The sequence below is a fragment of the Chiloscyllium plagiosum genome, chromosome 35, assembly GCF_004010195.1.
Source record: "Chiloscyllium plagiosum isolate BGI_BamShark_2017 chromosome 35, ASM401019v2, whole genome shotgun sequence".
Lineage (NCBI taxonomy): Eukaryota > Metazoa > Chordata > Chondrichthyes > Orectolobiformes > Hemiscylliidae > Chiloscyllium > Chiloscyllium plagiosum.
In genome coordinates this window covers 37,299,422-37,311,894 of record NC_057744.1, presented here as the reverse complement: position 1 = coordinate 37,311,894, position 12,473 = coordinate 37,299,422, and the positions used below count along the sequence as shown (strand labels likewise).

The 12,473-nt window shown below is 43.1% G+C and overlaps 1 protein-coding gene across 10 annotated transcripts in view; it reads left to right on the top strand.

Moving 5' to 3' along the window:
• The window catches only part of arhgap32b (Rho GTPase activating protein 32b), a 551,689-nt gene extending 541,194 nt beyond the window's left edge, over positions 1-10,495 (top strand). For all 10 annotated transcript variants that reach the window (XM_043676934.1, XM_043676933.1, XM_043676937.1 and 7 more), the window contains 2 exons: positions 498-868; positions 4,343-10,495. In XM_043676934.1, the coding sequence (XP_043532869.1) occupies positions 498-868; positions 4,343-6,643 (2,672 nt within the window). In that variant the 3' untranslated portion in view covers positions 6,644-10,495. The remainder of the gene's footprint in view (positions 1-497; positions 869-4,342) is intronic.
• Positions 10,496-12,473: the final 1,978 nt, after the last annotated feature.

The window sequence follows — 12,473 nt, the reverse complement described above, 5'->3', positions numbered from 1 at the left end:
TGAACTAGAGGGCATAGGTTTAGGGTGAGAGGAGAAAGATATAAAAGAGACCTAAAGAGCAACGTTTTCACGCAGAGGGTGGTATGTGTATGGAATGAGCTGCCAAAGGATGTGGTGGAGGCTGGTACAATTGCAACATTTAAGAGGCATTTGGATGGGTATATGAATAGAAAAGGTTTGGAGGGATAAGGGGGGTGCTGACAGGTGGGACTAGATTGGGTTGGGATATCTGGTCGGCATGGACGGGTTGGACCGAGGGGTCTATTTCCATGCTGTATATCTCTATGACTCTACAAATGAAGACATTAGAACAGTTTGTACCAGCCACAGTCCCAGACCTGGCACAGGTGTAATGAGCCTTTGCTCTCATCCTGTGCTGTGAACCCACTGTTTTGTAACATTTGTAAAAGGTTCAATTGTCTTTAGTGCACTATGCAGATTGTGCAAAGTGTTTTTTTTTCTGCTAATTAATGTCTGTCCTTCTATTTACTCTGCAGTGACTCCAGTGGATTATTCAGCAGCGACTCCAGTGGAATCCCCTCAGGAGGCTCCTCCAGTTAGCTCTGTGCCTCTCCTTCCACCACCTCCACCTCCAAAAAGCGCTGCTCGCTTGCTGGCATTGGCTCTTGCTGAGAGTGCCCAGCAGGCCACTGCACAGTCTCAGAAAAAACCTCAGCCTGGGCGGCAGATCTCAGGGGATCAGAACTTTCGCAACATCCCTGTTACAGACCCATGCTCAGTGTCAGCTGCTTCAGCACCTCCTACAACAGTTAGCTATCAGTTAACTGGGCAACCAACTGTCGAATCACAGCCTGCCACAGGCCAAGTCCCTCCTGGTACTACAGCAGGGCCCACAGCTTCAGGTCAGGTAAGGATTAATCAGGGTTAATCTGTCAGTTGGACTCTGGAATTTGGTGCTTCATAGGAAATTTGATAGCTTTCCTTTGCTAAATTTTGACTGAAGGAAAACTTGTAAATATTCAGTCAGTCAAGCAGTTTTGCAGTTTGCATGTTTCCATCATTTATCAATATTTGAAATTAATTTCTTTGTGAGGTAGAACCAGTTGTTACTTCGTAGGGATGTGTTCAGAGCGAAAACCTGAACAGTAAAGCTCAATGTCATGAGGATTTCTTGACAGTCAACACAAGTGACCCACCCCCAATAATGGGCATTTGTTGTTAAACTAGTTAAGGTCTCACCTCCACTTGCGTCCCAGGTAATTCAGCTCAGACATTGGTTACTTTAATGCTCCAAAAATACATTCTGTGCCAAGGGCCCCGAACAAAAATGTCCTTAGCAGAGTCTATAAGACAAAGGAAAATGAAGACATAGGAGACTTAGCTGTTCAGACCCCTGAACCTGCTCGACCATTCAATAGGATCATGTTTGATCTGATGTCCTTCACACCAACTTTCCTGCCTTTTCTCCAGAATCTTTGATTCCCTGATTATCTCAGTTTTAAATATGTGCAAGTTCTGTGTTGCAAGGAGTTTGTAAAACCCAACTCTCTGAGAGAGGAAATTCTTCCCCATCTTAAATTGGCAGCCCTTTATTCTGGGACTATGCCTGCTCATCCTATGAGGAGAAACATCCTCTGCATTTACACTGTTATCCCATTACATGCAGGCAACATGTACTAAACACAACATGGTGGAGGTTCAGAAACAAAATACCATGGAATTCCAACTCTAAAATATAAACAGAAAAAGCTGGAAATATTCAGCAGGTCATACTCAGAGAGACAGAGTTAACATTTCATATTGGCAATCTTCCATCAGACTCCTTATCATTTCCGGTGAAAGGTTATCCAATCTAGACATTTTACATGCTTTCTTTCCACAGATGCTGCCTGACTTGGTGATTATTTCCAACATTTTATGTTTTATTTCAAATTTCCAGCATTGTGTTACTCTTGTGACCAATTCCAAATCGTTCCACTTGTTAAGTGAGTAGATAAGTAAACTGTGCCATCTTAGACAACTTAATCCGAAAAATCTAAATCAATGTTATGGTTTAAATGTGTTCAGTATTATGGAATAGGAAAAGTAAATCCTAAACATGTACTTTCAATCTAGTCTTAAACAGTTTGCCCGGTCAATAAGGTCACATTCTGTTCGGGGGAATGAGTGAACGGCAAATGAAATTCCATGACTGCAGATAGTAAATAAGTTGTATTAAGTTTTTACAAGAATTTGAATTAATTTGAGTTTGTGCATTAGCCAGTGAGAAGTAGGCCTGTAAAGTGGAACTGCACAGAAGCTGAAATAACAGAAATTTGATGACCCTTTATTGGTCAGAATATTGAGTACAGGAGTTGCGAGGTCATGTTGCAGCTGTACAAGACATTGGTCAGGCCACTGTTGGAATATTGCATGCAATTCTGGACTCCTTCCTATCGGAAGGATGGTGTGGGTGGAGGATTTGAGCTATAGGGAGAGGTTGAATAGGCTGAGGCTAGTTTTCCCTGGAGCGTTGGAGACTGAAGGGTGACCTTATAAAGGTTTGTAAAATCGTGAGGGGCATGGATAGGATAAATAGACAAAGTCTTTTCTCTGAGGTGGGCAAGTAATGAACTAGAGGGCATAGGTTTAGGGTGAGGGGGAAAGATATAAAAGAAACCTAAGGGGCAATTTTTTCACGCAGAGAGTAGTATGTGTATGGAATGAGCTGCCAGAGGAAGTGGTGGAGGCTAGTACAATTGCAGCATTTAAAAGGCATCTGGATGGGTATCTGAATAGGAAGGGTTTGGAAGGATATGGACTAGGTGTTGGCAGGTAGAACTAGATTGGGTTAGATACCTGGTTGGCATGGACGAGTTGGAATGACTGGTCTGCTTCTGTGCTTACATCTGTATGATTATGACTCTATCTGGAAAAGAGAAAGTGGTGGTGAGGCACACTATGAATGCCTATAGTCTTTGTGGTGTAGGGACACCACGGTGTTGTTAGGAAGAGAATTCGAGGATTTTAACTCCACAACATTGAAGAAGCAACAATATAATTCCAAATCGTGATGACACATGGCTTGGAGGGGGACTTGCATGTTTGGGGTTTGTGTGCATCTCCTGCCTATCTCCTCCTTGGTTTTCGAGATTGAGTTTGAAAGGTGCTGTTGAAGGAGCCTTACTGATTGACTGCAGTACATCTTGTTGCTGAAACACAGTGTTCCCACTGTGCATCAATGGTGGATGTGATGCCACTCAGGCAGGCTGCTTTGTCCTAGATCGTGTTGAGCGTCTTGATTTTTGTTGAAACTGTGCCCATCCAGGAAAGGGGACAGCATTCCATCAACTCCTGACCTCTGTGTTGTAGATGGTGGAGACAAGCGACTAAGTTACTTCTCCCAGAATTCCAAGTGCCTAATTCATTGTTGTAACCACAGTATTTATATGACCTATCCAGTAGGTTTCTGGACAATGGTAACTCCCAGAGTGTTGATAGTGGGGGATTCAGAGGTGAGAATTAATTTGGATGTTATGGAAACTTTCAAACTGTATAGTGCTTTGCCACTGCTCATGTTGACTGAGCCCACTATCTGAGGGCTTATCCAGGGATGGTGGTGACAGTCGCTAGAACATTGAAATAGATTTCGCTAAACTTGCCATCAGGTTGTTCCTTGACTCGTCTATGGAACAGCTCTCACAAGTTTGCACAAGCTAATAGATGTTAGTAAGTAGGGGTCTGCAGAATTGGCAATGCCAGCCATGAACAGTTCATTGCTGCATGCTTACTTACAAATTGAAGCCATAGGTACCTCACTTTAAATCTTCTCATTTGCATTTATTGTCACAGTATCTCAGTCCTTTTCTGAGCCAACCATTCCAGTTTCTTAAAGTTGAAAATTATTTTTAAATGTAAACATTGTTTTCACTTTTCATTGACACAACCATCCTCTTGAAGGTATTATTGTTTCAAAGTTTAATTTACTTCTTTCAAATGTTATAACATTTATATTAGTTTGACTGCAAAACCACAGACAAATTTAGCTTTTTTTATAGAGAAGCACCAGAACTATGACCTTGGGATTACAGTTTTACGGGGATCAGGGGCATTGAGCACTTATGCACTTCATGGTCTTGGAGAGGTCATGGCAGAAAGGCTGAAGGCAACAGAGCAGGATTCAGCTGTTGCAGGCAGGGAAAGAGGAAGCTGGAATGCAGCTGTTTTCAGAATACTGATCCACAACTTCAAGGATCAAAAGGACAACTAATCGGGCTCGAGAATTGTTCATGGTATGGGGTAGCGAAGAGGAAATACTAATATTTGAAATAACATTGGAACAAAATATTTCTTAAATCCTGGTAATTGGTTGGTTATTGCTATATTTATTTTTCTTTTCCAGGTTCGGACAGCAGTTTCTGCAGGGCCTTCCTTGAAGACATCAGAGTCACGTGCTCCAGAGCAGTCAGGATCAACTTTCATCTCCGATAACAGCTATGTTACCCGCCCGACCACAGTTATGGCCATTCACAGTGGACATCAGGAGAAAACAAGAGACAATGTCCAAGCACCAGCTGTAAAACCAAGAGCTGACTCTGTGCCAGTGGATCGTAGTGCTTACAGTAACACTCCAGCAGTGCCACACCTCCGATCAGTAGAAAATCGGGTGCCTCCTAGTCATTCCATGTCTGATACCATTAATGCCTCCAACTTTCATTCATTCCTAGCTTCAACAACCATACCATCATCTATTGAGGATGCTTTACCCCCACCTCCTCCTCCTAAACCACCTTTTCTTTGCCAGTCACATCCCTATCATTCCAAGTTGGAAAACTTGCCAGATCTAGACAAACACTTCCAACAGAAGAATGCTCATTCAGTGCAGTCATTAGTCTACCAGTGCCGGGCTGACAGTGTCCCCCAGCACTTGTCCTGCCAATCTAAATCGGAGAGCACATCCCAGCATCTTTTGTATGGTACACGCCCTGACAATATTCCCTCAGCCACATCGCGATTCAACAATTTTTCAAGCCAGCCAAAAGCAGTGTCCGTTCACCTTTCCAAGCCTCGACTTTCAAGGTCAGACTATGTTCCTGCCATGAGGGCATTTGTGTGCCCACATTCCCAATTTGAGGAACCAGTGTATCCCACAATAAGACGGGTTCACTCTCTGCATGTACCTCCATCTTCCGTAAGATCAGTCCCCATTTCAAGAACTGAGGTGCCTCCAGCTGATGAACTCTTCTATTATCAGAGACCCATCTATCAGTATAAGCCATGCCACCCACCACCACTTCAATCAGATTATCATGTTACTCAGCTGCAACCATACTTTGAAAATGGCCGAGTTCAGTACAGGTACAGCCCTTACTCCACCTCTGGGCATAACCTACATGGAACTGATGGTGTGATTTATGATTTTGCAGATCCCTATGGTTCGATAAGACTGAGACAGTTCCATTCTTTTACCAGTCGAGACATCCCACCTTATGCTGGCAGATTCCAGGGTAAAGTTTTTCCTTATCCCAATGCACCTCCTTACCCACGCAGTGGTGCCCATGCCAATGCAATGAGTAGAGAGCACAGTTTTGTAAGTCGTGATGTGCCTCCATCTCCAGATGTGAAAATGGCCCATATGATGTGGGATTCAGAGGAGTTGGAGAAATCCCGCTTCCAGTCCATTCGGCGTGAAATCCGCAGCCGGCAAAAGAACAAAGGCTTAGTGATGTCACAGTATGACAACGTGACCCCTGTCTTACAGGAAGAATTTAGTGGGCTAGAGATCCTGCATTCAAGAAGTAAGTCTGATCCTGGGAAAACTGGTGCCCTAGCGAGTGAGGGAAAGGAAAGGTGGTATCCTGCCACCTCAAAGACTCCTGATCCTGATCCACCGTACAGCTATCAGCAGTCAGACTGTGAACTCGATAGTGGGGCACATATCGAACCATTGGCTCTCCATCATGGATCTTTTGGAAATGGACAGCTTGAGAAACCAGCACCACCTCCAATACAAAGCACCAGCAGGACCAGGAGGCCACATGAATCTCCCTGCGATCTGTCACGGTACGATTCCTCTCAGAGGCCCTCTGCAGATTTGAAAGGGGGACAAATGTACAGTGCGCACACTGCAGTTCCAGCAGGATATGGGCTGAAGCACCGGCCTGACCACACGGAATCACGGACATATCCATCTGCAACTGGTAAATATGTGCTTTCTTCTCACGAGCCTTTACGGAGTTATGAAGATTCCTTCCGGGCAGTAAGTGAAAGGCCAGAACTGGAAAGACCTAAAGTGAGAGGGACTGGTGGGGACCATTCTTCACGAGACTACTACAGCGAGGAGGAGGATCCTGCCAGGTCATTGGTATCCAACCAACCTGAGAGAAGTTACAGCACCAGATTCCAGCAGCAGCTAGAGCCCTTGGTTAGGGAACAATCTCTCTCGTACCCATACCCTTGCTTAGGCCACTCGGGCAGTAAACGGCACAGTACATTGACAGTGATGTCTCAGTATGATAACTTGGATGACTATCACACACTGTCACAGCAGCAGAGGGGAGGCCTAGGAGGAAGTGCACCATTTGTACCCCTGGGCTTCAGTCATCCTCAAGGGAGGACATTCAGCACTGCTTTAGGCCAGGGAAGCTTTGTAACAGCAGAGTTGGCACTGCAGAGGTCTGAAGCAGAGGTACATGTGGAATGAAGAGAAATTTTACCTTGTGCAGTCTCTGCTGGGCAGTAGACTGTTTTATTTTTGAAAAAAAGATAACCAGAGTACTGTTTTTAAACACAAAATATGATGAATATTGGATCTTTTGTGTTGTGTATTTAGAGTACGCGTATGAAACGTGAGACTGCGTTTGTGCCCTTGGTGAATGACTCTCGCTCAGTGTTAATAATCGTCAGAATACAGCCTAGCAGCTCAATAGTTAAGGGAATGATCTTCCTTGTATGTTTTTAGTGAGAAAAATGATTGGGTCAGTGAAGCTGCTGAGGAGAGTTTGTTACCTCTTTGCCTCTGTCAGTAACCCCTTACTCCTTGTCCCCTCCTCCTGCTTGTTTTTTCTCTTCTCTTCTGGCACCACCACTACCAGCACCACCCCCACCACCACAACAACTGCAGGGCTGGCTCTGCATTTATCAACTTTGTGCCTCCTCATTTCTTCCCCAGCTTCCTGCACAAAATACACCCCCATAAACCCCAACCCCAGTTGCCCAGTTACAGGTCTGGCTGTGCCTCTGTAAAGACATCCCATCCCCAGCCAGAGTTAACAGTGGAATGCTTATTCTTCCAATCAATTCTTCTTCATATTTATCTTAGTAACAGTGTTTGACAGAGTTAATGCTCCACTATTTTTGAAACTCTGTTCATTAGAAGCACAGAGCTAGCCCTGCACTTGAGTCTTGTAACTTCAGGTGTAGTGGGAAACGTGATTAGGCGAGAAGAGCAGCAAAGAAATGGCAGCTAGATATTGCAGAATGGCAACATCCACGTGCCAACGGGTAAGCTCAGTGCCAGCCATATCTAACAGCGACTGGGGCTTGACAGGTTGTGAATTCAGCTGATAATAAATATATCTACTTTATCTTAACTATGCTTGTATGTAGATACTAACTAACTGTTCCAGGGTTGAAACTAAATAAGACTTCAGTATCAGACTACACCATCTAATTGAATACATCAAAGCTTTATCATTTTCATTACTAGTTTGAATCCAGTATATAAATTGCACGTAACTACACAATTCCCTTGTGAAGGAATTCTTTCCATGTCGCTGTGCTCTGGCTGGGTTTGTGCTATCGTTATGGTATAAACAGAAGCAACAAAGCCTTTGCCCTGCTACCAGGTGAGCAATGCTGTCCTATGCACTTGGCCCATGTGTCAGAGGAGCTCCTGAGCACGAGGAGGCTGGAACTTCATGTAAGCTGATAATGTAGGCCTGAAATATGTTTGTTTTGAATTTGAGCCATTGTCACCTCCCTTGCCCTGTTTGGACTGCCCTTTCTTGCAGACATTTAAAGGTGTTTCAGACGGATATTAATGTTTGTGCACAGTCTGCAGGGAAAGCAGTAACACTGTGAAATACTCAAACAGACCTCGTGTTTCCGAGTCAATTGTGTAGATTTGTTTATATTGTTCCTATAGTTTACAGAATGACATTCAGTAAACTGTTTAACTTGGGAAAGGATATTAAAACTGTGATTATTTTTGTAGCAGTGCTCATCCTGTGCACAAATGTTATGGGACAAATATTATTGAATTATTGTACGAGTCAGTAATGACCACTGGGACCCGCTAACCTTAACTCTGCCCTGCAGTGGCATTGTTCATGTTGGTTTATCCCACCGTTCGCTCTCAGAATTTAAAGCAGGTCAATTTCGAGCACAATCTTCCACAATGAAAACTGAACGAATAATTGGACATCTCTTACTTCCATTTTGTTAATGATCTCAGCAGCCTGAAATGATTTCCCTGTACGTCAACTTATAATACAGATTACAGGCAGCACTTGGCAGAGATATTATAATCTGCTTTGGCTCAGGGCTGTTGAAGAGCCCTTGATCTTCAAGTAGGGTTCAGATATTGACATTGAACTTCACAACATTTTCCTTAGTCATTTAAATGGTGAGTCCTGATATTTTAAGAAATTGTGCAAAATAGTGTGGGAGAGGTGAGTTTACAGACTGGTTGTTACATCTTCGCAAATAAGAACAGAAAATGCAGGAAATATTCCGGTGGGTCAGCTAGCATCTGTAGAGAGAGAAAGACGAGCATTAATGGCTTAGGTGAAAGATCCTTCATCAGAGCTGGAAGATGCTTGAAGTTGATAGTTTTTAAGAAAGTACAGAAGCAAGGAAAGACATCAGGAAAGAAAAATAGGGAAGTTTGATAGTGTGGGGAACAGGAGTGAATAAATGATGAGAGGATACTGTAAGGCAAAAGGAATTGACAGTGAGTCAAGTGTAGAAACGTTGATCCAGAAAGAAGAATAACAAAACATATCAGAAATATTCAGTTGGCCAGGCAGCATTTGTTGAGTGAGCAGCAAATGTTAATATTTTAGCTAATGATCTTCCTGATTGGGCCATAGGATTTCACTCTCTGCTGGGACTGATATTCTCCATTACCAGTCTATGGTGTTGATGTTGACTTTTCTGGTAAATCCATTAAAAAAATCATTAATAGTGAAAAAGTGAAGAAATAGTGATTTGACTGAACATTTTACTGTTGGAATGACAATTGGAATTTTGTGTTTTTAAAAAAAAAAGAGCAAATTACAGGGAACAAATGCAGCCTTGCATTCTGTGTGTAGGATATATGTGTAGGACGCATTACGCTTTTTGGATAAATGGATCAGGCAGTGAAGAATCCATTTTATCCACTATTCTGTTAAATGTGATTTAGCACAAGGCAGTGACCATCCAACAGCATTCCAGTTGTGTGTATTGAAACCTTGTTAGACCTACTAAAGTATTTACAATTGGCTTGAAATTTGTAGGAATAACAATAAAACAGGTCAAAATGCAAACAAGCCTCAACAGTTGGAAATCGTAGTTCTACTGGTCTCTGAAAGAGAGGCTAATTTCAGGTGGTGCAACTGATGTGAGAAATTGGGATTTGTTGAGGTTCCGCTATTGTTTATTGAATGGTGGAACACATTCCAGTGAGAGGGCTTTCTCTTGCCCCAGTTTCTTATGAAACCATCATACCAGACCTGACCAATATTTCTGGCATTTTCTGTTTAGTCTCAGTTTAGCAGCATTTTCAATGTCTATTTGCTGGGAATGAAACCTCTGGGGGCAGAAGCAGATTTCTTGTAGAGGTGGGATAACAAACAAGAACAATGATTTCTGCTCAGTAACATATCTATGCTGTAATGTCCATAGTTCCCAAAGCAACAAGCCCATTTCAATCCCTGCAAAGTACTCCATCTAAACATTGTAAAATGGGATCTGAATTGTTTCTGATTATCGAACAATGCATCATCTGTCTTGATATATGAAGGGATCAGTGTTGCAACAGCTCCAGTTAGAGCTAGCTAGTTTTTACAAACTGTGGGAACAGTGTGAAGTATGTATTTCACCCAGTGCCTGAAGAAACGGGTCAAGATGTTAGTGCTTAACTCATGCTGATAAGACATACAACATTCGAGAAGTGAATCGGTGGTATTCTTTAGGACAAATTTAACAGCCCAACTTTGCGACACTTCTGAATTCCTGATGGATGTCAGACTGAGAGTCATCTAATTGTGTCAATTGCTACATGTAATTGATCTTTTTTCTGTGTCTTTTTGGGTTTTATTTTGTGTCTTGGTGTAAAATGTGGAAAGCAAAGCTGATGTAACTATGTGTAAATACTGGATTCTGTTTGTGATTCCTGTACATATTGGACACTTCCTGCTGCTGCCAACCTTGTATTGAAACTGGAGTTGATTTTTCTGTTTTTTTTTGTACTGTACAGTGATGAGCTGGACTTGCACAATTCAGCAGTGTCGCATTGTTCCATTATAAGGATCTCAGCTGCATTACATAAAAAAGACAACATCAACCCAAACCATCTCAATTCTGGTTCTCTCATTGATTGACTACATCAGGTGTAATGAATGTTCATGGTGCACTGTGCATTAATCTGGTACACATGATTTCAGGACATTTCTGGTCTCAATTCATACATTCAATATCCACAGCCACCAAAGAATTGTAGCACGGAAACAGACCCTTCGGTCTAACTCGTTCATGCCAACCAGCTATCCCAACCTAATCTAGTCCCCCTTGCCAGCACCGGGTCCATATCTCTCTAAACCCTTCCTCTTCATATATTCATCCAGATGCCTTTTAAATGTTACAATTGTACTAGCCACCACCACTTCGTCTGGCAGCTCATTCCATACATACACCACCTTCTGTGTGAAAAAGTTGCCCCTTAGATCCCTTCAAAATTTTTCCCCTCTCACCTTAAATCTATGCCCTCTAGTTCTGGCCACACCCACCCCAGGGAAACGACTTTATCTATTTACTCTATCCATGCCATTTATCATTTTATGAACTTCTATAAGTACCCCTCAGCCACTGATGCTTCAGGGAAAACAGCCCCAGCCTATTCAACCTCTCCCTATAGCTCAAATCCTCCAACCCTGGCAACATCTCTGTAAATCTTTTCTGAACCCTTTCAAGTTTCACAACATCCTCCCGGTAGAAGGGAGACTAGAACTGCACACAATATTAAAGCAAGTGACTCTGCAGTCCATGAATCAACTGTTTGTCCTGCTTCAGTGCTTGTCCTCTGTCATTCACCACTCTGTGTTTGTATGTTCCCATTTTAACGCCATCTCAGCAAAACTCCAGCATTTCTTTCCACCTCATCCTCTGCATTGCCATCGCAAGGATCTCTGAAAAATGTGTCCTCAGTCACGTCTTCTGAATAGAATAGCATAGAAATTTGTCATCACTGTACTTTTATATGAAAAATACAGTGAAATGTTTTAAGACCCCTACCACAGCACCTAGATTAATGACAGAAATCATATATAATTTTAAAAATGTAAAATTAAGGCAAAGTTCTTCAAAGTTCAGTTAATGCTCCTGGACAGCTGATTAAGGAATGATGGAACACACTGAGACGCAGCTGGGATGAGAGCCATTCTGGACGAGACTGGATTTTCAGGCTGCTGGAAAACTGGGCCAGAAGGCGCTGCTGAAGGAGACCATGCCAGGAAAAGACTGCCACTGCTCAATGAGACTGGATTTTGGGCAGCTGGAAGACGAAGACTGCCACAGGGGATGAGACTTCCATGCCAGGACAAGACTGCCGCGGCAGTACAAGACCACCACACTGGGAGACTGCTATGTTATGCCACAGAAACTACTGTGTCACTGGGCTGGGAGAAGCCTCCTGTTACTTATCCGACAGTCCTCCAGAAACTGCCACTGATCCACCATCACTACCTTTCATTTATATTTCTGCTCTTTCAGGCACCCAATCCTAGCTGCAGACCTGAGCTTCAGCACAGCCTGCGAGTCTGTATGAGGGGAGTCAGACCAGGAGCTGCTCCTTACTCACTGTGAGACTCTGGCCTCGGGTGGAGCAGTGGTTCATCCTGGATGCTGATGTTGCCACTGCTGCCAGAGGCATCGCCCTTCACCCCGCCACTCTCCAGGCTTTTAAAAAAAGAAAACAAAGAAAAAATAAAAATAAAGGGGAAAAAAAATTGGAAGAAAGCTGATAGGAGTAGACAAGCTCTGCGCACAGCCCCCTTGCTCTGCCACCATCTTTGATTAACATGCTGTTATTGTGAAAATCTCCCTCATACATGGGTTCAATACTGTATTTTTTTCTACCATTCCTCTGGATCCCTTGATTGGCTCTCTGCTGTCAGACCTCTTGACCAGCAACAGGTTTTTAACTATCCACTTTATCCTATCAGTAACCTGCTCTAACCCTCTGAGCTTTAAATTCCTATAACACTAGCCCCTTGTACAATGCTCCCCCACCCACCTTCACGCCAATATTGATGGCTATGCCTTTACACACT